We start from the raw sequence: 24,747 nt of genomic DNA on the forward strand, positions 1-24,747 counted from the left end.
AGCAAAATACAAATGTAGCATTACTGCAGAATAGTAAACATTCCGGCTGCAGATAAAATATGATCTTGGCATGCAAGAGTTCCACAACATGTTATTTACAACAGGAAGATGATGGGGAGAGGGGTAGGAGCAGTGAGGAAGGGGAGATCACTGGGGAAGCACAGAGTGAGAGAGAAGGGTAAAAAGGCAAACAAACTGGCCACTCAGAGGGATCCAATCACCTCTAGTCAATAGTATCCGATGGTAACACAATTGACATGATAAGAGGTTAGGACACCAGTCCAGGATGGCAGAGCAGTCAGGTAAGGCAGCACTTGAAGGGAAACAGTCCAACACAGCGGAGTCACAGCTGGGGGCAAGTGCGCCCTCAGTCGTGTCTACAGTAAGTCTGAGGTAGTTCACAAGAGGGGCCCAGATGTCTTTTGGATGTGAGTGGCATCAATTCCCGGTACTGCTCTAATAGCTCCTAGCATATGGTGGCATTCATAAGACACTTGTTCCACTGGGTCCCTGACTTTTGCCCTAATGCATCCCCACTCTACATTTAGCCAGTAGCAACAACATAGCTGTCAGCTTGTGGACCTCCAAGGAAACCTCTTTGATGTAACCTAACAGCGCAACTATGGGGGAGCGCTCTGGAGAGTGTCCTGTAATGCTAGTCACAGCCCTAAATACCTCCTCCCAGAAATCCCATATCTCGAGCAGTCCCAAGCCAAGTGCAGGAATGCAGTCCGCGACCCCGCACAACCCACGCAGCGTGCATCGTCTACAAAGCCCATTCACCGTGTAGGTGTGTAATAGATTCTATGTAAGAATTTGTAGTGGATCTAGCGCACCCTATAGATATGGAACAGGGCTTTGGACTGGGAGTAGCAGTAAGTCCATTGCTCCTTGCTGATGGCCGCACCAATGTCATCCAACCACGTCTCGCAGACTGAAGTCTCGTAGATTGGTGTAGCTCGCTGTGTGCTAACATAGATGAGTCAAAAAAGCTTTTGGGGGGAGGGGTTGCTCTGCAGTTCTTTCAGCACTGGGAGCATCGGAGATGCTGCTGGAAATGTATCATTAAGACCTCTCAGTGCTGACACTAGGTCATGAAGTCAAGGAACAGGGACACAATGTCCCAAAACACCTGTTGATAGGTGACAAAGCTGCCATCTGGGTGCGCTGCTCTAAGGGAGGAAAGCTACATCTGATGCAGGCACACATGCCCCCCCCCCGCATCAGCAGTCATCTGGAGTAGCAGGTGGTCCAAGAGAGGAACAGATGACGCAAACAGGTGGTCAAGGGGGGCTCTTTTCTGCAACTCATTCCATGCCCATATCGTGCATGCCAAAGTATTCACCTGGTGCTGCACATGCTGGACGGGCCCATATAATGCCCTTTGAAGTGGGCATGGGGCCGCGTGGTAAGCCTCAGGTGTTGTATTTGGCTGGAACTGGGTAGGGTGTAGCCAGTAGTATGCAAAGTGTGCCTGGCTGCTATTGAAATACAAATCCATATCAGGTGCCCCCAGTCCCCACTGCTCGAAGAGGACCATCAATATCTCTCATGCTTCCATGGGCTGTTTGCCAGATCATACTCGCAAGATCAAAAGAGAGTGGAGTCTCTGCCTAAAGCAGGAAGGTAGTGGGAGTGGCAAAACAATGAAGAGGTATAAGAACTTAGGGAGTTCAACAATTTTCGATATGGCCAGCCGTCCGGTTAGAGACAGTGACAATTTCGAACAGACAGGCACCCCGGTCCTCAAGCCACGTCATCACTGTGCCATAATTCTCCCACCACAGTACCTCACTGTCCCGGCTGAGTCATATGCACAAATAATGACTAGGGTCACAAACCCACATCAGGGGTAAATCTGAATCAGGAACTCTTCGTCCCAGCCAGTTGTCAACCCACCTACCCCGCATGGCACGGAAAAACTGACTTGTGAAGACAGGAAGTGGCTTGGAGAGGCGAGAGGCTTATCCAGTGCTTTATTTGAGCGAGGAGGGCAATCGCCACTCATTTCTGGGGATTGGCACTTATTCTAACTTACACATTTACTGAGAGCAAGAGAGGGAAAAACCAACCAAGGGGAAAGAGGCAGGAAGGGAAAGACAGATAAACCATCACAAAGGCAGTGGCTAAGGAGGAGGAGCGTCGTCCCACTGCTTTTAAGCGGTGTAAATAAGGGGAAAATGACATAACTCAATGTTATTATCATTTTATTTTTTCCTGCTGTGGGGGTGCGGCAGCTTGGCGGGGCAGTTCTGCTCTGCTGTCAGAGCAGGGGAGGAGTAGTGGGCACTCTGTAAAGTGCGCATGAATGTTTGGCCGGCCGTCTCGTGCTGGCCAAACATTCATGCGCACTTTGCATATTCTCCCCACAGTGGGGGAGAATATGCCCAGGCTACCAGTCACGGTCTAAGCGCCGAACCATGACACTCAGACTAATCACAACGCTACATTGCAGTGTTGTGATTAGCTCAGGGGAGCCTGGAAGCCTGGGTGCTTGCTACTTCGGTAGAGGGAGGGACGAGGAGGAGATGCACGGTGAGGAGGAGAGATGCGATAAAGAGGTAAGTGGTATTTACTTTTTCTTTCCCCCAGTCTCCCACCCCCCTCCTGCCCTGCCACCCCCAATCAGTGCCAGCTGCTGCTGCACAAAGGGAGAAAGCAGGAACCTGAAAAAGGGCGCTGAGGAGGCAGGCAGTATCTTTAGGAGGATTAAAGAGATATGAGGTGGATTCAAAACTACGCAGCCTTGGAATTCAGCGCACTGACTTTTAATAGGGCCAGAACTGCAGAGTGCTTCTGAGCAAAGCATGGGGCTTTTAAGTAGTCTAAAACAAAGGAAGTTCTACATTACTAACGCTTGAACTTGTGAGGGCGCTGGCAGCGAGGGCTAAGCCTCAAAAAAGTTAAGACTGGGCTAAGGAGTTCCTGGCTCGGAGTAACTTCATCTGCGAGATTTTTATGAGGAATGCCTCACGGGTAATTTAATGCAGCTATATAATACCGACGATTGGAAGGTGTAAGGTCAGCGTGCATCCACTTAATTTCAGGGCACGGGTTATAAAATAATGTGCCAGAAACCAAAGATAACCAAACAACTCAAATGAAATGAAAGATGCTGACAGAAACACGGAATGGGCAAGCATCAACACAATTGGTTATCGAAATAAAAACAAAAAACCTTCCTCTCCGACTCTTTACCTGAGACACGTGAGCTAACACGTGCCTCGATTCGCGGAGGACAGAGGAGTTTTTTTTTTTTTTGGCCGGTCTTCTATCAGGTACGGAGAGGAATTCCCCGGTGTCAGATACCTCCCTGCACCGGTGGGTGTGTCCAGCAGGTGTGAAGAGGGGGATTTTGTGGGCAGTGGACAGCACTGAATAATAACGTCACGCAAGAGAAAACTGAGCCTATATATATTCAGGTGTAACTGACCCCCCTGCAAACACCAAGCGCACCTGTAGAAAACGTCGCTTCTCGAAACGCCGCAGCTCCCGCAGGCAGCCTCCCGGCGCAGGGGTTTCCACGCCGTTCAACATCGCCTCTTTCAAGAAAACATGGTAACTAGAGGGCAGTCACCCTTCACAAAGTAGACCACATGAGTGGGAGAAAGTTGTGCTTAAGCGCAGTTTGTGTAATCGGAAGCATGCATGTTTGTTTAGCACATGCCCTGGGGTAAATGGCATTTCTGTTTTTAATGGATATCGAAAGAGCCCTCTTCTAAAATGGTGGCCATGTTCCCGAAGCCTCCCGGCAGGACTGGACTGTGTCTCTCTAGGCTAGTGAAAGTTTATTTCCTTGTGCTGAACGCTTGCTCTCTCTCTCTCGCAGGAGCCGCTGCCCTTGGAGCTGGACCTGGAGCTAGACCTGATCAGCGAGGTGATAGTGGGGGAGGAGAGGAGCGGACAGAAGCCCTCCCCAGAGCGGCACGAGCAGCCGGCTCCGCCCCGGTCCGCGCAGCGGGCAGTGCCAGGTAAGGGTCGGTCGCTGAGAAGTGCCAGCTTCGGTGCACTGAGCTCAGGGACGCTCTGAGCAGTGCCTCATAAACACATCCACCCCCTTTGAAACGCTATACTGCTGCCTTTCCGAGACATAGAAACACTGCACCCTGAACATCAGCACAGCCCAATCACCCCTGAAACAGCACTACGGCTTGCGGAACAGTGTTATGTACTACTGGCTAGCTCCCTTACCACACCGGTAAGGCGCTCTTTCCTGCTCCAGGCAGATGGCATTCAACAGATGTCGGCTGCAAACTGCTGGCGCGACGCCTGACCCCATTCTAAACGGCCGGATAAGATGAAAGGGGGTGTTTCCCTCTGACAGAAGAATGCAGGCAGGTAAACTTGACTTTCCGGCTATGAAGTTCTCTCTGCAACAGAAAGGAGGGGTCAAAGTGACAATGGCACAACACCAAGGCCTTTGTAACCAGAAATAGAAGTTCTTTCAAAGAATTAAGTTGAAGGAAGAAGTGGGGAACCCTCATTATTTTTTTTATATCGTCATGTTTGAGGGAATATATGTCAGGTGTTAACTAATGCAATTTGTTTCTGAAAAGGGACTGCCTGCTGGGCATGTAGTATGCTCTCTTATGTGGAATCCAATTGTAATAAGAATTGCCGAATGTATGTATGATAATTACAGGAGCTAAGCTAAGAGTATGGGCAGAAACATATCTGCTTACTGCACAAAAGTGTAGACGCTGCTTCATTTAAAGTAGGGATGTGCACAATTTGCAGATGCCTATTTACGCGAAATTTCAGGTAATTCTGTAAAATGTAGAACTGGCATTTGGTGCTATATTTTAGCACAATATTTGTGCTCACTTCTAGTTTGATAAAGAGAACGAATTTCACGGAAGAAAATAGTGCAAAAAGCACAAGTAGCAAGCAGTAGCCGCTCACGTTTTGGTGGTTTAGTGTTGTTCCCGTGCGCTCATGCTAAATGTTTGCCGTAAATGGAGCATCATTATTTGATGTGCCATAATAGTGTAAATTCTGGCATTTTGTTTAACAGGCGTAACACAAAGTTACGGGAGCCTATGTCCGCATCATGGAAATGTACCCCAGGCCTATTAAAAGTATGACATTGCTGCAGAGAGGTTCTGGAACTGCCCCTTTAAAATTTGAGGTGCTCGATCTCTGGTTCAGCTCCAGTTCAGAAAGCTGTTTTGCAAGTGTGGTTTTTTTTATTTCTCTTTTACTCGCTGTACAGTCATGGTTGCACTCACACACATATTGGGGTGGGTTATATTAATGGAATGTATGTTTCATATTTAGATACTATCCCTTCTGATAAAGGGCACTCAATACTGTTATATAATTAAATATTCAAAAGTGAAACTCATCTGCCTGTTAAAAAAAAATACACGATTTGGAATATTGAAGGGGCTTTGTTATATTTTTACACGGAAATTATTTTGAAAGCTTGGCTCGTGCTCCGGCTTTTAGAGCCAAGCCCGCCCCTTGTCTCGTTGCCAAATCAGCTTTCCATGTTAATTTTCTGAGATGTGCTGGTACTACACCATTTAAGATACACCACTTTTTTCTTAGAAATCAAATAATCCTCTTCGGCCTCCTTCTTCTAACCCTAACTGCTGGACGAGTGAAGCTAAGACTGCAAACATAGATAACAACAAGTCCCCTTGTGCCTAAACGTTGGAGAATTCTGACTGGCTTGAAATTTCAGAAGCGGGTCATTCCAGAGAGTGATCTCCCACCAGCCTCTATCCCTTTGCTTCGAGAACATTCTGCAGGAAAGCTCTACTGGATCACAGAAGCCTGACTGGGCATTGGGAGATTACAACTCTAGGGGTTCGAAGTACTAAGCTGTTTTGCTGTTGCAAACCCTAAGATTAAGAAATTTAAGACAATTTACTACTGCAAAATGTCTCTTTCATAATCATTAAATCCATTTTGCGATGTGGTGGAGGCTTACCAAATTGGAAGATGGTTTTAGAAATGGGTACTAAATCTCTGTTTGGAAGGGGTGTGTTTGGGGCGTCTCTTCCAAATTGCAATTCGGTATGAGATGTGTCAATGGTTTGCCACCACAGTCCCTGTTGTAAATCATTGAAAAGGTGCATACCTCTCAAAGGAGGTAGTAACTCGTTCACAAAAGGGAAGGGATCCCATTAGGTTCCCTCCACTTTGTGAATGTTAAAAATAGATTGTTTCAGGAGTAAACAGAGGTACACTGAACCACAGCCAACTCTCATACCAACATAAAAGAAAATTAAAGTTTCTTTTTTATAGTCAGCCCGTCTCCCTTTTTTTTATTTTTTTTATTTTTTTTTGTCCTCATTTTGCAATACTGGGTTTGGAGATTTCTCAGGGATCTTTATAACAGTTACGTAGTTTCCTTTCGCTACCCCTTTTGCGAATTACCAGTATGGGGAGCTTCCCTTTGTCTGTCAAGATCTCTACATCTCTTTAACCCTTGCAGAGTGGGTGGAGCTAGCCTTCCAGGCTACTCTAGAAGACATTACTTCTATTGTATTGCCATTGCTTAATCATTGGACCATTTTAATTAGTTAAGCATATTCTGTTGTTCCCAAACATCCCAATATTTATATCTTTTACTGGTCTTCCCTTTTCTATCTAATCTGGAAATCCTATGTATATAGTTAATCCAAGCCGTAAATGAGGGGGGGTTAGATTTTATCCAGTTAACACATATTTCCCTTCTTGCGAGTAATATCAAAGTAAAAAGCAAGTTCTCTTGATCTTTTGTTAATTTAATAAGATTTGCCCCCTCCTCTCTAGTCCCAAAGATGACCAAATGTATACTTACATTGACTGGGTAATTAAATATCCTCTCTAAGGTCTTACCAACTTCACTCCAAAAGTCGTTGATCTGGGGCACTGCCTAAACATGTGCAAGTCGTCTGCTTCCTCTTCTCCACACTTCGGGCATTTTTTCCGGTCAATGGTGTTAAATTTTGAAAGCCTTTTCGGTGTCCAGTACGCTCTATGAAGGGTAAACAGATGGTTTCTCCTTAGGGCGGCAGATTTTATAATACCCCAGCATTTTCCCATAGATACTTGCCAAGAATTCTCGATGTCTGCTGTAGGCAGTGCCCTCCTCCAGATCTTTTCTGTTATCTTGGTGATATCTTCTCCTGACTCGATAAGGGCCCAATACCAAAGAGAAATTTCTTTCTTTTGAGTTCCAGAAGTTAGCATTTTGGATTCCAGATCTTTGTCTCCTCCGTGTATTTCCAGCTCTGCTTTTACCCAGCTAGATAGTTGGTAATATTTAAATTTAGATAGGGAGCCTCCCACGAGATTGTCCAGAAGTGGCCAAGTAATAATTTTATCTTGTTTTATGAGTTGCCCCCATCTAGTAATTCCAGCTAAGATTAAAGGAACTGAGAGACTGTCTTGGAGGCATTCCGGAGTGCCTGGTGAGTCCCAGATCGGTGCCCAGTCGCTATAGTAGGGGATTTTGGTTATTCTTCTTATCTGAGTCCAGAGTTTAACTGCAGAAAAGAGAACTTTTAGTTTGATTTTTTTGAAGAATTTTGAGTGTCCAAATTTATACAGAAAATTTCCCACTGGTCCTACTAGAGCTTTGAGATGGGGTGGATATAACTCATATTCTTTTAGTAAGACTCTTGCATATTTGAACTGGAAAGCTCTACAATACTGAATCAAGTCCGGGCTTGCTATACCCCCCTGTTCTTTCTTCATTTTAAGCTTGTTCCATGCGATTCGGGGGCTTTTTGCAGCCCAGATAAAAGAGTTTAGTTCCCCCTGTAGTTTTTTTATTGCTGTTTGATCAAACTCTAGGGGGATTGTGCTAAATATATAGGTACATTTAGGCAGAATCATCATTTTTATGATGTTAGATCTCCCCATAAAAGTTAGAGGTATTCCACTCCACGTTTTTAGGAGTTTCCTAGTTTCTTTTAGTAACCTTTTAAAGTTGATTTCGGCAATTTTATGTATATCCTTGATTATGTCGAGACCCAGATATCGTATTCTCTTTTTTTGAAGGGGATGATTACTGGAACAGTTCCACTCCATAATTTCAGACTTAGACTGATTAACCATATATCCGGATATTGCACCAAATTGGTTTATTGTGTCTTGATATCGTAATAACAATTAAAAAAATTATCAGTGAAGATCATCAGATCATCCGCAAAGAGAGCTACTTTTTTCGTCCAGCCATTGTATGTAAATGGTGAAATTTTTGGATTAGTCATAAGCTTAGTTGCTAGAGGCTCGATATAAAGATTAAACAAAAGTGGAGACAGGGGACATCCCTGTCTAGTGCCTCTCGTGATCTGTAGCTTCTCTGAAAGATTGTTATTAACTAAAACTCTTGCTGTTGGATGTCTATAGATTGATTTGATCAAGTCCTGGAAGTTATCTCCTAGTTCATATCTGTTTAGTACGGCATTCAAGTATAGCCAATTAACCCTATCGAACGCCTTTGCTGCATCCATGGTAATAATGGCTAAGGGTATTTTTTCCTGTGTTGCTACATCGATTGCTGAGATGAGTTCTTGGGTTAGTTCTTGGATCTGTCGTCCCTTCATGAAGCCCTTCTGGTTGATGTTAATTAGGTGATTAACTACTTTAGTCAGTCTTTTGGTTAGAATTTGCGTGTAGATCTTATAATCACAATTTAGGAGTGATATGGGTCTGTAAGATTCGCAATGGTCTGGATGTTTACCAGGTTTCAATATAATACTGATGACTGCTTCATTCCATGAAGCAGGGAGGTCTATTTTGTTAATGAAAATTTCATTCATTAGTTCTGTTAAGTGTGGAATTAAGACTCTTTTTAGTGACTGATATAGTTCGTTTGGTAGAGCATCTGGTCCTGGTGCTTTCCCTCTCTTAAGGCTTTTGATAGCCGTTTCGACTTCTTCTTGTTCTATTGGTTTGTTGAGCTCTATTCTCTCTTCGTTGGTTATAGAGGGCAGATCTATGGTTTCCAGATAGTTTTGGAGTTGAGTTTCGTTCGGGAAGCTTTCTTCTTTATATAGTTCACTGAAGAAATTTTGAAATTCGTTTCTCACTTCTGAGTCCGCCCGTCTCCTTTAACGAAAACGGGTTGCATAAAAAAAACACTTTAAAGGTGATCTTAGACGAGGTGGTCTACTGAAACTTGCAGTCCGCCATCTATGTGATGGCCTCTATTAGGAGTGAGTTCCAATTAGCAGCATACCTCTTAATACTCATGTGGTAGGTCAGACTGCAGTCCACCTAGAACGGGAATTTTTGTGAACCAAGCAAAATATGTTGGTTCACAAAATTCGGGATTATTTCTCAAAGTTAGTGCACAACTTGCAACTGCTTTTGGTGAATCACTTTTGAGTACATTTGGCCCTTTTTCATTTTCAGGCATTGATTCTGTACTGGTCTGGCTACAGGAAATCCCAGGTTTGTGGTGTTTTTAATAATCCAGGTGGGGGGAAAAAACCAAGCACCAACCGCCTAGAAGAACTACACAAGCATCAGGAAAGGGTTGGTTTTCCTCAAGGTTTTTTTTTTTTTAAATTTTTTTTTCCTCATATGACCTCCATAGCAACTGTCGCCTCTCGACCTGTCCCACCACTGGCGCAGATGACTATTTGGTGGTAGTTAGTCTTCAGCTGAAGTATTCCAAACAGGGGGGTACCCGTTTATACTTAACTTGAGCTGACCCAGAGGTGTTAATCATTGGAAAATACCTATAGAAAGTACAGACTTTAGTTGACCCAGAAGCACTCAGGGGAGGTCATCCAAACAATTCCAAAACGAGCCGTTGTCGGGCCTTGCCCTGAAAACGTTAACCCTCTGATCTATAGCTCGGTAATACTTGACAGAGTTCCACCAAGCATTCCAGCTAGGAGGGGATTCCTGACGCCACAGCAAACAAATCTCTCTCCTGGCCAGTAAAGTCAAATAGAATATCAATTTATGTTGGGGTCCAAGGTAATCTCGAGACTCACCCAACTTAGGCACCAAACCCAAAAAGAATAAGAATTGGGCTTACCTCCACATCCGCACCCATGACCCTGGAAATAGTCTTACCCACATCTGACCAGAATTCAAATATCTTAGGGCAGGATGCAAAAATGTGGACATCATCCGCCTTCTGAAATTCACACCTCCAGCATTTAGCTTCTTCTCCATCCCTCAGTTTAGAAATTTTAAAAGGGGTCCAGTATATCCTGTGGAGTGTGAAGAAATGATTCCTTCTGAGTGCAGCAGATTTAACCACGGAATAAAGCAGATCATTAGATACTTGCCATAACTCTTTCCAATCCTCGCTTGGCAAGTAATTCTCCCAGACCTGGAAAGACTTTTCTGACCCCCATTGTACTGCAGCCAGAAAATAGTTGTACCATAAAGCAACTTCTTTCTTCCTTGGACTCTGAGTTTGCAGATCACTTTCCATGGAGTTTTCCTCAGAAAACAGCCAGTTTTGGGAACTACACCAAGAGGAGAGCTGGTAATATTTGAATCTGGACAACGTTCCTTTTGTGATATGATGCCAGACCTCCCAGGGGAGACATTCACTATCCACTACCAATTCTCCCCAATGGAGAACTCCTGCTGCTATCAGGGGCTGAGCTAAAGCATCCGAGAGGCACTCGGGAGTTCCCGGTGAGTCCCTCACTGTAATAAGAAAGCCCCAAACAGGTTCAACAATCTGACCAAAGCTTGGCCGCCATACGTAGTGTCTTCAACCGGACCTTTTTATAGAATTTTGGAGAACCAAATTTATACATGAAACCATGTTCCTCTGAACCTACCAGCATAGCTTTAAACATTTTACCAATCATTGAAGTATCCGGTGTGTGCAGAAGCATCCTGACATTTTTCAGCTGATAGGCCCAACAGTAAAGCTGAAAGTCTGGTAAACCCATACCACCCTGTTTTAGTTTGCGCCTACGTTTTTTCCAGGACAGCCTAATCCCTTTTCCTGCCCAAATAAAAGACGAAATCCTACCCTCAATTTTAAGAATCTCGGCTCTTGGGAATTCTAAAGGGATATTATTAAATAGATAGGCGTACTTCGGAAGAATACACATTTTAACCAAATTGACCCGGCCATAGTGGGATAAAGGGATGTTCTGCCATCTTTTTAACAGAGTCAACTTCCTTTGAAACTCTATCAAGAATAACCTTTGGCATTTTCGTGGGATCATGCGTTATTGTAATTCCGAGATATCTGAGTTCTGTCGCAGATGGGTGAATCTGATTGGCAGTGTTCCAAGCCATAACCTCAGTTTTATCTTTATTTATTTCATAGCCCGATAGTTTCCCATAGTTTTGAGTTTCAAGTATAAGTTCATATAAGGTAGTGTCCACATTAGAAGAGAACACAAGATTATCTGCATACAAGGCTAATTTCCTGCTATACCCAGCAGATTCAAAGGGAGCAACTATATTGTTTAATCTTAATCTTTGAGCTAAAGGCTCTATATAAATATCAAATAAGATAGGGGATAGAGGGCAGCCTTGCCTAGTACCACGTTCTATATTGACAATAGATGAGAGATTACCATTGACTAAAATCCGGGCCCGAGGAGTAGTATATATATTTTTTTTATAACATCTCTAAATCCAGGAGAAAAATCCATAACCCTCAGGGTTCTATCTAAGAAGTGCCAATTCACACGATCGAAGGCTTTAGCCGCATCAACCGTGATGATTGACAAAGGAAGACCCCTGGATAAAGCCAAATCCACTGTACCAACCAGAGTATATACCAAATCCAACATTTGTCTACCCGGAAGGAAACCCTTTTGATCTTCATGGATTATTTGAGGTGCAATTTTACAAAGTTGTTTGTTCATTATGCCTGCAAAAACCTTATAATCAACATTTAATAAGGAAATTGGGCGATAGGATTGACACTGGAAGGGGTCCTTCCCAGGCTTCAAGATCAGGGTAATAACCGCGTCAGACCATGAATCTGGCAAAGGGGATGTGCCCTTTAGTATATCATTGAACAGATTTAACCAGACTGGAATAATTTCATCCTTCAAAATCGCATACACCTCCATCGGGATTGCATCGGGGCCTGCTGCTTTCCCCTTTTTAACTACCTCAAACACTTCCAAAATTTCAGCCCCTGTTATTTCCGAAATGAGGAATTGTTGACTAACCTCAGTTAATCTCGAGAGGTGTTTTTGTTCCAGCCATCTATCAATGCACCCTTCTGACTCCTGGAGATCTTCATGGTAAAGATCTTGAAAGAACCCCGTAAATGTCAGTTCTATTTTATCTTTTTCCACGATGAGTTGTGTACCCACTTTAATCTTGCTGATATACGTACTAGCTCTATCGGTCCGTGATTTAATAGCAAGGAGCTTACCACAATTCTCCCCTTGGTCAAACTCCCGCATTTTACTTATCTCCCACTTTTGACGTAAGATCTCTTCTGTCATAAGTTTAAATTTTAACTGCTGCTTCTCCACTTTCGTTACCCAATATTCTCTCTCTGGATCGTCATGAGGTCTTACTTTCAACTCAGTTTCAGCCTCCGCTACCTGTTGCTCCAACTTAACCAAATCTTCCCTCTCTGACCTGGCCCACCCGATTACCGCCCCTTTTAAAGCCCCCCTCAACCAAGCCTTAAAAGCATCCCAGACGATATGTTGGGGGGCAGACCCTACATTTTTATGGAAAAAGGTGTCAGTTTCAGACTTCAAAAGGCCAGGAGTGGAAGATAGCAGGAGAAACCTTCTATTTAATGTCCATCTCCTTAAACAGTGATCCGGAGGAAACTCTAACTTAAATGCCATGGCTCCATGGGCCGATAAATGAATGAGCAGATATTTAATTAAGCTCACCTTATGAGATTCCGCGTGATCGATAAACACATAGTCTATCCTAGAATAGTGGGAGTTCTTTTTACTATAGAAAGAGTACTCTCTAAGATCACCATATTTTTTTCCTCCACAAATCACATAAATTAAAAAATTTCAAAATATTCATCAAGTGAGCTTTGACCCGAGGGGCTGCAATATGAGTTCGGGGGGAGGATCTATCGCGGTTATTGTCTAAAAGTACATTAAAGTCACCAGCCAAGATCAAAGGACCAAACAGAGGTTATACAAAGGAGAAATATCATCTTCATTAGGCCCGTAGTAACTCACTAGCGTGTAATTAACCCTTTTAAGTTTGATTTCGGCAATAACCCAACGTCCTCTGCTATCTAGCTGAGACTTAATAAGCTCAACTCCCGAGTTCATTTTTAATATTATAGCAACCCCCTTAGAGCAACATTGCTGATCTGAAGCAATGATTTTATCCACCCATTTTTGTTTACCAAATAATGCCTTACATTCTGCGAGCAAAAGATGAGTCTCCTGGATCAAGAGCAGTTTAGCTGAACTGTTTCTTAAATACTGCAGGATCAAACGTTGCCTTCTTCTAACTCTCAAACCATTAACATTCCAGCTAAGACACTCAAGATATTGATTCCAACTACAAGCAGAGCTATCCCCCATCATGGCACATAATCCATTCTCTACAGTTGCTACTAGAGGTTGTAATGTCACATGAATTCAATAAATGTATAGTTTTTGTTTTTTCCCAATGCTCCCCACCAAACTCTGTGAAAACCCCCTCTGGCCTCCATGACCACCCAGCCACCCACCCCACCCCCAACAGGAACCCTCCCAGCTACCAGTTGGCAATAGATATTGCCCTTTGAGCCATAAACCCATAGCCTAGCTTCTTAAAAAGAGAAAAAAAAAACGCTTGGGTACTGAATCTTACACTCTTACACTGTGGAATTGTACCGTGCATTAAAGCTGTCCACCTCCTCCGGGAACCTAAAATTATACATTTTATTCGCAAGGACCACTTTAAAAAAAGCAGGGATCGGCAACTGCACCTGTGCTCCTAGGTCCCTTACAGTGTCCATACGCTTTCCCAGTTCCCATCTCCTATCCTCCGTAGCCCGGGAAATATCAGAACGGATTCTACAGGAAGCATCTTGAACCTGAATGTTTTTAAGTTTGAGTGCTGCCCCCAATAAGTGCTCCTTAAGAGAATAAGACTGTATGAAAACCAAGATCTTTCTGGGTTTTTTCCGTGCCGGATTTAACTTAAAGGGATCTCTGTGGATCCGTTGAATTTCGGACTCCCAGACCGAAGCCGAAGCAATCTGGGGGAAAGACTTGGTCAGAATGCCAACAATATAGGATTTTAAATTATCTCCTTCCAGCCCTTCCTTTAAGTCTAAAATCCGGATGTTGTTTCTTCTTGACATATTCTCAAGCCTCTCCAGTCTCTCTGTCATTTCCCGCTCATTGGCCTTAAGGCTTAATACCTCTTGGGCATTGTTAGACGGCGACCTCAGAGGAGCCCGGAAGGGAGTCCTGACTACCCTGAGACCCACCCTCGAGTATTGTAGCTGGGCACTGGCGGGAGACTCCTCAGGTGGAGAAGTCTCGTATCGAGGATCGTACTTCGGGCACCACACGACACAGAAACAACACACCGTGCGTTCTCAGGAACCAATCTTTATCAAATAGGTTAGCACTGCAAATATGTACAAGGAGAGCGCGGGCTCAATGAGTCTCGGAAGGGATAGGGGGTAGCGGGACCGTCTTTGGCACAAAAGTTCAAGGTAAGGATGTACCCGGCGCACAGCTCACAATCCTCGAGCTGGGTGGTAGGCTGGTTGTCGTGGGGTCCGGCGGGACCAGTGGAGTCTGTGGAAGCCGCGAGTCACTCAGCGGGCTCAGGTACAAGTTCGGAGGTCTTACGATCTTCGGGGAGCCGCGAGTCACTCAGCAGGGCTCAGGTACAAGTTCGGAGGTCTTACGATCTTCAGGGAGCCGCGAGTCACTCAGCAGGGCTCAGGTACAAGTTCGGAGGTCTTACGATCTTCGGGGAGCCGCGAGTCACTCAGCAGGGCTCAGGTAGTTCTAAGTTCCAGGAGCCGCTACCACGTCAGCAGGCTCTCGTTGTTCCAGCGTCGAATCTGCCGGACAGACCCAGAGCACCCCTTGTTATAGGTCGACCCCTCTTTGATGTCCGGAGTCTGTGCAGGCAGGGGTCTTGTCACCTGGGGGTCGCTTGTCGGGATTTCCTGCTATTGTCTTTTGATCCTTTCAGGGCCGGGTCGGGAGGAGTCCCAGACACCCAGCAGGCACGGAGCCAGCCCTCAGGGAGGCCGGAGGGCCGATCGAAACCCATCGTCCCAGGGGAGTTCAGAGGTGCGATAGAAACTGCTCCTCCCTCTCTCATCCCCTGGAAGCGTGATGTCCTCCAGCCGGAGTGGCGCCTCTAGGCCCGGGTCGCGCTGGGGCCGGGCGGCCATCTTGGTGCATGAAGTGGGCACGCGGGCCCGGGGTGGCCGAAAGGGGAGAGGCCATGGACGGGGATGTCCGGGTCGGTGCGTGTGTCCTGGTGGGGAGGGTCGGCTGGGCCGTGTGCTTGGGGCTGCAGGTACCAGGTTTCGGTGGTGCGGGGGCACGTCGGACCATTCTACGAGGCCGGGTCCAACACGCGTCCCCCCCCCAGCTGAAAGCCGGAGAGAACTGCCCATCATCTTGGGGGGTTCTCTTCGCTGAGGCGGAAGAACCGGGAGAGGCCGTCAGCGTTGGCGTGGTCCGTACCAGGGCGGTGTTCTACGGTGAAATCCATCCCCTGGAGGGAGATTGACCACCGCAGTAGCTTGGGGTTTTCTCCTCGCATCTGCATGAGCCATCGCAAGGGCCGATGGTCAGTTTGGACTCTGAAATGGGTGCCGAACAGGTAGGGTCATAGCTTTTTGAGTGCCCAGACCACGGCAAAGGCTTCGCGCTCTATGGTGCTCCATCTCTGTTCTCTGGGTAACAGCCGCCGACTGAGGAAGGCGACGGGCTGGTCCAGGCCTTGGTCATTCATCTGGGACAGGACGGCCCCAATGCCATGCTCGGAGGCATCGGTCTGGACTACAAACTCCTTGGAGTAGTCGGGAGCCTGGAGGACGGGGGCCGTGCACATGGCCTTCTTTAGGGCATCGAACGCCTCCTGGCAGGCGGTTGTCCACTGAACCTTTTTTGGCTGTTTTTTGGATGTGAGTTCTGTGAGGGGGCCGACAAGGCTGCCATACCCCTGGATGAATCTGCGGTAGTAGCCAGTGAGGCCCAGAAAGGCTCGGACCTCCGTTTGGGTGGTGGGGGGTTCCCAGGCCACAATGGCGTCGATCTTTGGCTGTAGAGGGGCGACCTGGCCACTCCCGACCTGGTGCCCCAGGTAGACTACTGATCCTTGTCCAATTTGGCACTTGCTGGCTTTTACTGTCAGGCCTGCCTGGCGCAGGGCGGTTAGCACCCTCCGGAGGTGCTCACCCCATTCGGAACTGAAAACGGCGATGTCGTCCAGATATGCCGCGCTGAACTGTTCTAGCCCGGCCAGGACTCTGTTTACCAGTCGCTGGAAGGTGGCCGGGGCATTTTTCATTCCGAAGGGCATTACGCGGAAGCGGTAATGCCCATCTGGGGTGGAGAAGGCAGACCGCTCCTTGGCCCCCTCGGTGAGCGCAATCTGCCAGTATCCGCAGGTGAGGTCGAAGGTGCTGAGGAACCGTGCTGCCCCGAGTCGGTCAATGAGCTCGTCGGCTCGTGGGATGGGGTGGGCATCGGCTCGGGTGACGTCATTGAGCCCCCGGTAGTCCACACAGAACCGGAGCTCGGGGGCGACACCGGGGGCCGCTGCCTTCGGGACCAGGACCACGGGGCTGGCCCAGGGACTGTCAGATGGCTCGATCACTCCCATGGTCCACATCTTTGAGACTTCAGCTTGAATGCAGGACCGGACCCGGTAGGCTCGGTGTCTCACCGGCGGGCTGTCCCCGGTGTCCACGTCATGGACACACCAGTCGGTGACTCGGGGGATCAGGGAGAAGAGGTCGGCAAATTGTCCTAGTAGCTGGCGGCAGTCCTCTTGCTGCTGGGTAGTGAGAGCTGGGGAGAGATTCACTCCCTCCACGGAGCCATCCTGCTCCTTGACACACAGGAGGTCCGGGAGGGGATCGGACTCCTCTTCGGCCCCGTCATCGGTGGCCAGCAGGAGGCTTAGTTCTGTCCGCACGAAGTGAGGCTTGAGGCGGTTCACGTGAAGGACCCGGAGGGGATCCCGGGGCGACTGGACGCTTCCGCTCAATCACTTTGTAGGGCCCGGTCCACCTGTCCTGGAGGGCGCCTGGCTTCACGGGAGCCATGACCCATACTTGTTGGCCCGGCTGGAACTCGACCAGAGTGGCATTCTGGTCGTACCAGCGCTTCATCTCTTCTTGGCTTGTCTCTAGGTTGGCCTCGGCCAGTGCTTGGAACTTCCTGGTCTGGTTCCGGAGGGTCAGAACATAGTGGAACACATCTCGTGGGGTGGTCTGGGGTGCCGCCTCCCACCCTTCCTTAACCAAGCTGAGGGGACCCCGGACGGGGTGTCCATAGAGCAACTCAAATGGGCTGAACCCTAGGGACTTCTGGGGGACCTCTCGGTAAGCGAACAAGGGGCAGGGGAGCAGGACGTCCCACTTACGCCGGAGGGGCTCTTCTAGGCCGGTGATCATCCCTTTCAGAGTCCGGTTAAACCCCTCTACTAGGCCGTTCCCCTGGGGATGGTACGGGGTAGTGAATTTGTAGGACACTCCACATTGTTGCCACAGGGACGTCATGTACCTCGAGATAAAATTAGTGCCGCGATCGCTCACGACCTCGCGGGGGAACCCTACCCGGGAAAAGATCCCCATCAGGGCCCGGCCCACTACGGGGGCCGTGACGGTGCGTAGGGGGATCGCCTCAGGGTATCGGGTGGCGTGATCCACCAGGACCAGGATGAAACGGTGACCTTGGGAGGTGGGGGGGTCCAGGGGCCCCACGATGTCGATCCCGACTCGTTCAAAGGGGGTACTGACGACCGGGAAGGGTTGGAGGGGAGCCTTGCGCTTCCCCCCACTCTTCCCGCTAGCTTGGCACGTGGGACAGGACTTGCAGTGGGCTTCTACGGCTGCTCTCATCTTAGGCCAGTAAAAATGGGTCACGAGACGGCTGTAGGTCTTGTCTTGACCCAGGTGGCCGGCAAGGGGGACGTCGTGGGCTAAGCCCAGGAGGAAGTCTCGGAAGCGGAGGGGTACCACCAGCACCCGACCGGATCCCAGCTCCACCGACTTCTGCTCACTATACAAAAGGCTATTTTCCCAATAAATTCGGTGCGTGCCAGTTTGGTCGCCTGCGGCTTGGCCCTCGGCCTGACGCCGCAGTCCGACCAGGGAAGGACAGGTGGCTTGCTCCCGGCAAAACTCCTCCCGGGTGGGTCCACCCTCGTGGCGCCATTGGGCCAACTCGGGTAGATCGCCTAACTCAGGGACCGAGGCGGTGTCGGACAGGGAGGGCTCGTCGCTGGCGACGGGCCCCTCCGATGGGGGGGACGGGAGGACCCTCGGGGGTTACTGCTCTGACTTCTTCGGTCGGGGCGTCTTCGACTTCTCCCAGGGGGGTGAGTCGGGCTGACATAGATCGGGTGGTGGCGCACACCCACTCGGGGAGCCCCATCATCCCTAGGTGGGCCTTGCGTTCGACGTGCTTCCAGGGCGAACTCTCCAGGTCGTTCCCTAGGAGGCAGTCGACCGGCTGGGAGGTTCTTACGGCCACCCTCAGTTTACCTATTACTCCACCCCACTCAAACGGCACCAGAGCTACCTGACACATACTCTCCCTATTATCGGTGGAAATGACTGGGCAAAGACGTTGGGGAGGATCTGCTCCTCGGGGACTAAGTGCCTGAGGACACCGGTGATGCTGGCCCCGGTGTCCCGCAGGGCCTCTATTTGGTGGCCATTGATCTTAACGAGCTGCCCGTATTTCTTCGTGTTGGAGGGCAGGAGGCTACCAGGGACCATCTCCCCATCTCCCAGGGATACTAGGGCCATGGCTGCGGGTTCCCATTCCCCGGCTTCCTCAACCTCCTCCCCCAGGGCTACGTTGGCTATCTGTCTTGCAGGGGTGTTTTGGGTGGCCATGGGGCACTCTGGGTCATTGGCGTAGTGCCCGGGCTTCTGGCAACGGAAGCAAGTGACGGTTACCCTGTGTCCCCGTCTTCCGGGGGGTCCGGTTACTGGTGGGGGGGGCGCTGGGAAAGGTGGAGATTGGGTCTTCGGAGGACTAGGCTGGGACTCTCTCTGGCCTCCCTGGTTCCCCCCTCCTCTCTGGCGGGGTGGTCCCTGACTGGCTCGGGGGTATTCTCCTACCATGCCCCGGGTGACCCGGGTGTTGGTCCAGCGGTCTGCTTCCACCGCCAGCTTCCTGGGATCGGTGAGTTTGCTGTCGAGCAGATGCTGGCGTAGTTCCACAAAGCAGTTCGCAGCCAGGTGTTCCCACAATAGGAGGTCGGTGAGTTCCTCAAGAGTGGTGACTTTGCTGCCCTTGACCCACCCATCGAAGGCCCGACTAAAAAAGTTCACATATTCTACCCAGGTGGTGCCCGGGATTTTCCTGCAGTCCCGGAATCGTTGACGGTACATCTCGGGGGTGAGACCGTACCTTGTGAGTAGAGCTTCTTTCATGTGGCTGTAGGAGGTCTGCAGAGAGGGGCAGGTCGAGCAGGGTGTCTCTTCCTTCGCTCAGAAATCGTCCCCACAACCCTGCCCCCCAGTCCTTCTGCGGGACCCGATGGGAGGTCATGGCGACCTCGTAGGCCCTGAACCATTGCTGAATGTCATCGTTTTTATAATATTCCTTGACCACATCTTTGGGGATGTGGACCTTCTGCTCCGCTGGGGAGGTCGCCTCTCGGTTTCCCGGGGGCCTCCCTTCCTCACTTCTGGCCTTGAGTTCGATTTCCTTCAAGCTGCGTTCGTGCTCCAGTTGGAGCTTCCTTCCTTCGTGTTCCCGTTGGAGTTTCTTCTCTTCTAGCTCGCCTTGCACGCGCATTTGCTCCACTGCTAGCTTTTTCTCTGCTAACTTTAATTCGCCTTCGATTTTGAGCTTAGCTAACTCGAGTTCGTGATTGCGGCTTCTCTCTCTGTCCGCGAGTTCCTCCGGGGATAGGCCCCCTTCTGTTACGATGTTTCGCACCTGATTGTTGCTGCTTTCGCCTTGGGAAGGTTCTGCTTCGTCGGGGTGCTCCCCCGTGTTTTCCGGGCGGGAGGCCCCGGTATCCACCCAGGCTTTCAGTGCTTTCTGCAAATCTTCCTTGGTGTTGAGACCGGTGGTAGCGATTCTAAGTTCTTTGCAGAATTGCTTTAGTTCTTTGTGTGTATTCTTCTAGTTGTTCCACCTGGAACACCCTGTTGGCGTTGATTTCTGCGGGGATCACGGTGTTTCCTTCTGCCATCTTTGTTGGTAGTGCGTCCGTCGTTCACAGTACGATCTCTCGGTGATGGGCCCGAATCCCACCGCTGCCACCAATGTTAGACGGCGACCTCAGAGGAGCCCGGAACGGAGTCCTGACTACCCTGAGACCCACCCTCGAGTATCGTAGCCGGGCACTGGCGGGAGACTCCTCAGGTGGAGAAGTCTCGTATCGAGGATCGTACTTCGGGCACCACACGACACAGAAACAACACACCGTGCGTTCTCAGGAACCAATCTTTATCAAATAGGTTAGCACTGCAAATATGTACAAGGAGAGCGCGGGCTCAATGAGTCTCGGAAGGGATAGGGGGTAGCGGGACAGTCTTTGGCACAAAAGTTCAAGGTAAGGATGTACCCGGCGCACAGCTCACAATCCTCGAGCTGGGGGGGTAGGCTGGTTGTCGTGGGGTCCGGCGGGACCAGTGGAGTCTGTGGAAGCCGCGAGTCACTCAGCGGGCTCAGGTACAAGTTTGGAGGTCTTGCGATCTTCAGGGAGCCGCGAGTCACTCAGCAGGGCTCAGGTACAAGTTCGGAGGTCTTACGATCTTCGGGGAGCCGCGAGTCACTCAGCAGGGCTCAGGTAGTTCTAAGTTCCAGGAGCCGCTACCACGTCAGCAGGCTCTCGTTGTTCCAGCGTCGAATCTGCCGGACAGACCCAGAGCACCCCTTGTTATAGGTCGACCCCTCTTTGATGTCCGGAGTCTGTGCAGGCAGGGGTCTTGTCACCTGGGGGTCGCTTGTCGGGATTTCCTGCTATTGTCTTTTGATCCTTTCAGGGCCGGGTCGGGAGGAGTCCCAGACACCCAGCAGGCACGGAGCCAGCCCTCAGGGAGGCCGGAGGGCCGATCGAAACCCATCGTCCCAGGGGAGTTCAGAGGTGCGATAGAAACTGCTCCTCCCTCTCTCATCCCCTGGAAGCGTGATGTCCTCCAGCCGGAGTGGCGCCTCTAGGCCCGGGTCGCGCTGGGGCCGGGCGGCCATCTTGGTGCATGAAGTGGGCACGCGGGCCCGGGGTGGCCGAAAGGGGAGAGGCCATGGACGGGGATGTCCGGGTCGGTGCGTGTGTCCTGGTGGGGAGGGTCGGCTGGGCCGTGTGCTTGGGGCTGCAGGTACCAGGTTTCGGTGGTGCGGGGGCACGTCGGACCATTCTACGAGGCCGGGTCCAACAGGCATTATCCTATACTTCCTTGTTCGAATCCCCTACTTTTAGATCTAATTCATCCATCCTATGGTTGAGTGTCAAAGTTTTCCTCTAAACTGGAGCAGGTGTCTTGTATTTTTTTTCTGATTCAGTTCCGAAGTGGAAAAGCGAGCCCCAATTTCCAAAGTCAATTGTTTTAATAGCCCCTGTACTGTGTCAGCACTTTGAGCAGCCTCCTCTACAGGCAAAGAGCCCGCATCCTCAGACTCTTCTTGTCTGTCCACCCCCCGATGACACAGGTAGAACGCTCAAGGGGGCAAAACGATTAGATAGTAAAATAGAGGAGGCCACAGAGACTGTGGACTCACTGGACAGAATGTACAGGGTCTATACTGCCCTGTGAATTAGCCATAAAATAGGAACGAAGTGAGGGCGCAACCTTTAAAGGAACTGAATTCTTGTTTTTTTTTTTTTACGAAACTTTACTGGGTTGGACTTTACCGGTTTATTCAGTCTGCTAGATGGCTGTCTCTGATTAGGATTCTGTCTGGTTGCACCTCCGCAGATCTCAGAGGGATGGTGCATTTGCGCTGCCAGAAGATCTGACCCTAAAAAAGAACGTGACCTTAACTTCTACCTCCTCCCTCGAGCCAACTCAGTAGTAGATTTTAGAGAAGAAGCGAGGGAGGTTGTGGAGGATTTAGTAGTAGAGGCAACGGGGGTAGTAGAGGTGATAGTGGAACATAAAAACAACCTGGAATATGAGGAAGCTGCACACCTAACTGATCATCCCTGTCCGCCAATACGGTTTTGGGGGAATCAGGTTGTCTAGCAGCTTGTTGGGTAACTACCTCCATTTTGTACCATAACTTCTGCATATGGCATAAAAGTACAGTTTATAATCGAACGGCAATCCCGAGTTTCATACTATTGTTAATAGAAGTGGGGGACAGCCAAAATTGCAGGTGTGCCTAGCTGGGTAGGCACGTCCATTACAGAATGCCTGACAGGCAGTCGTTCAGCCACAGCATAGATATTGAGAATCATTGGTTAAATTTCAAAAACAGTTGTGTGTAATACGAATAGGAAAGGGTAATGAGTGAATTGGGCCACATAGGCTGAATAAACAGATTGAACAGAATAGGGTTGTGAGGGTTTGGCAGAACAAAAAAGTTGTAGCACCTTCCGATTGAGACCTGTAGGTCAGAAAAGAAGCAAATCATGATCATGCCTGCTTCGCTAAACCTACTGAAATGAAATGGTCCAACAGCATGTTATGGTTGACACTATGAAATGTAGCGAGATCCAAATGTTTAAATCTATACGGATATGCCCGAATAACCCCACAATACCTTGGCATGAAATGTCTTAGACATTAACATGGTATCTAATGGGGATAGATCACAGTATTTGTACCACAATGAAACATTACTTTGTCACTGAGATTGGTATGATTTATATTAACCATTTTATTTACTTCATTTTTTGTGTGAATGGTTTTTATTGGCAGTTTTCTCAATTGCATACAAGTACAATTCAAACACAGGACATACGTCACGGTATATCAAGGAGTCTATGATAGTGCTATGTCCACAAGAAGCGGGTACAGGTAAAACAACAATATGCTGCAACACTAATAGCACAGGTCAGCTGTCCACATGTAGGCCTCTGATTACGGTTATTGAAAAAGTGTACAGCTGAGTTATCAACAGTAATTCAAAGTTCGTATACGTCGGCCTATTGAAAAGTAAAGTATCAAAGATAGGAAGTTGCAATCAGTATTTATATTGAAACAAATTCAAGAAAAAGTTTGGATAAATGAGTAAACCAACATTAAAAAAAGCAAATAGGAACTGTACTCGCTTACACAGTGTAAATTTAGCACTGAGTTTGTGAATCCGAATGGGCCACTAGGGTTGCACATGGCAGCATCACGTGGTGGGCAATACTCAGATGTCATAGTAAATATGCAGTGCTGCAGGGGGGAGGGAGAGTGAGTGTCGCAAGAGTTGGGAATTGTTGGCGCTCCCTCGGAGTTTTTTAAAAAGGCAGCCCATGCATCTGAGATTCGGTATGTAAAGAGTCCCTTCACCTCCTCCCAATCTCTCCACCTTAACCCACACCAGCATGGAAAGAATCCACACGGAGGGACCTGGAGGATTGTCTGCCTTTCACTTGCGTGTGATCAGTCTCTTTGCTAGCAAATGGGCAAGGTCCACAAACTGTGTTGCTGGCTCATATTTAGCTTTTCGGTAAAGTCCCAGGATGCACACCTCCTAAGTGTAGGTAACATTTTATTTACTTCATTATGGAGTAGTAATCCTTACTCCTCACACACAATACCTGGGGTGTTTGTTGAAAGTAGACAAAAAAAGGAAATAAATCCCAATTGTTTGAAATGGGGTTTCTGGTTGGCTAGGTGTAGGAAGGTGGAATCTGACTATTGGTTGCCCCCAACTTTTTGACTGGTATTTGAGTGGTTTTTGACTAATCTGGCTGGGATCCTGCTACCCAGGACCCCAGCCTATCTGCTTTCTCCCTAAAACTAATGTGAAGTACCTTAGGCACAAACCAATTGGATGCTGAGGATGCCCTGACAGTCCCTTGTAGATGGTACCCAGGGCATGGGTCCCTCAGTAGGCCTACCAGGGCTGCAGCACTTATTGTGCCACCCTGGGACAGCCATACAAACTTGACACCGCCAGACCACTACTGTAGTCTAGGTAAGGTGGTGCTAGCACCCCTTACAGGGATATAGGTACCCTATATCCCACCCCATTACAACGCATATACTCTCATTGGTTACTCCTATGGCAGGCCTTGGTAATCCTACAAGGCAGGGTGCTGAGGTATGTGTGAGGGGGGACCCCTACGTGAGTAGGGCCTCCCTGCAACCTTCGTAAAATCATCGCTGGGTTGTTTGTAGTGTAGCCATACCATATATTCTTAACCGCATTATAAGTCTATCGCGATAACTTGAGAATGGCTACACAGAACCATATCGTGTTTGGTGTCAAACATGTAGGAATCATACCCCCAGTCCAGCCATGGGCATGAGTGTACGATTCCCCCCTGCTAGAGGGGCGATATGGGAAAAGCGGTAGAATTTGGACACCAATTTAAAAGTGCACAAGTAACACAAAATGGCTACTGCCCGCCACCTACACGACCCTGGCTGGCTGTTGCTGGGGAAAACCCCAGCCTCGCCAGCTGGACAATAGGGCTCCTGTGGCAGGGAGGTGCTAGCATCTCCCCAGACAGGATAATGTGGATTGGAACAGGGTGGGTGCACCAAATGTCCTTTCA

The 24,747-nt window shown here is 48.7% G+C and overlaps 1 protein-coding gene across 1 annotated transcript in view; it reads left to right on the forward strand.

The window, feature by feature from the left end:
- Nucleotides 1-3,261: 3,261 nt before the first annotated feature.
- The window catches only part of LOC146866668 (transcription factor Spi-C-like), a 107,449-nt gene continuing 85,963 nt past the window's right edge, over nt 3,262-24,747 (forward strand). The window contains exons 1-2 of the mRNA XM_085600179.1: nt 3,262-3,558; nt 3,830-3,971. Coding sequence (XP_085456305.1) covers nt 3,556-3,558; nt 3,830-3,971 — 145 coding nt within the window. The 5' untranslated portion in view covers nt 3,262-3,555. The remainder of the gene's footprint in view (nt 3,559-3,829; nt 3,972-24,747) is intronic.

Source organism: Triturus cristatus, chromosome 1_2, assembly GCF_964204655.1.
Source record: "Triturus cristatus chromosome 1_2, aTriCri1.1, whole genome shotgun sequence".
NCBI lineage: Eukaryota > Metazoa > Chordata > Amphibia > Caudata > Salamandridae > Triturus > Triturus cristatus.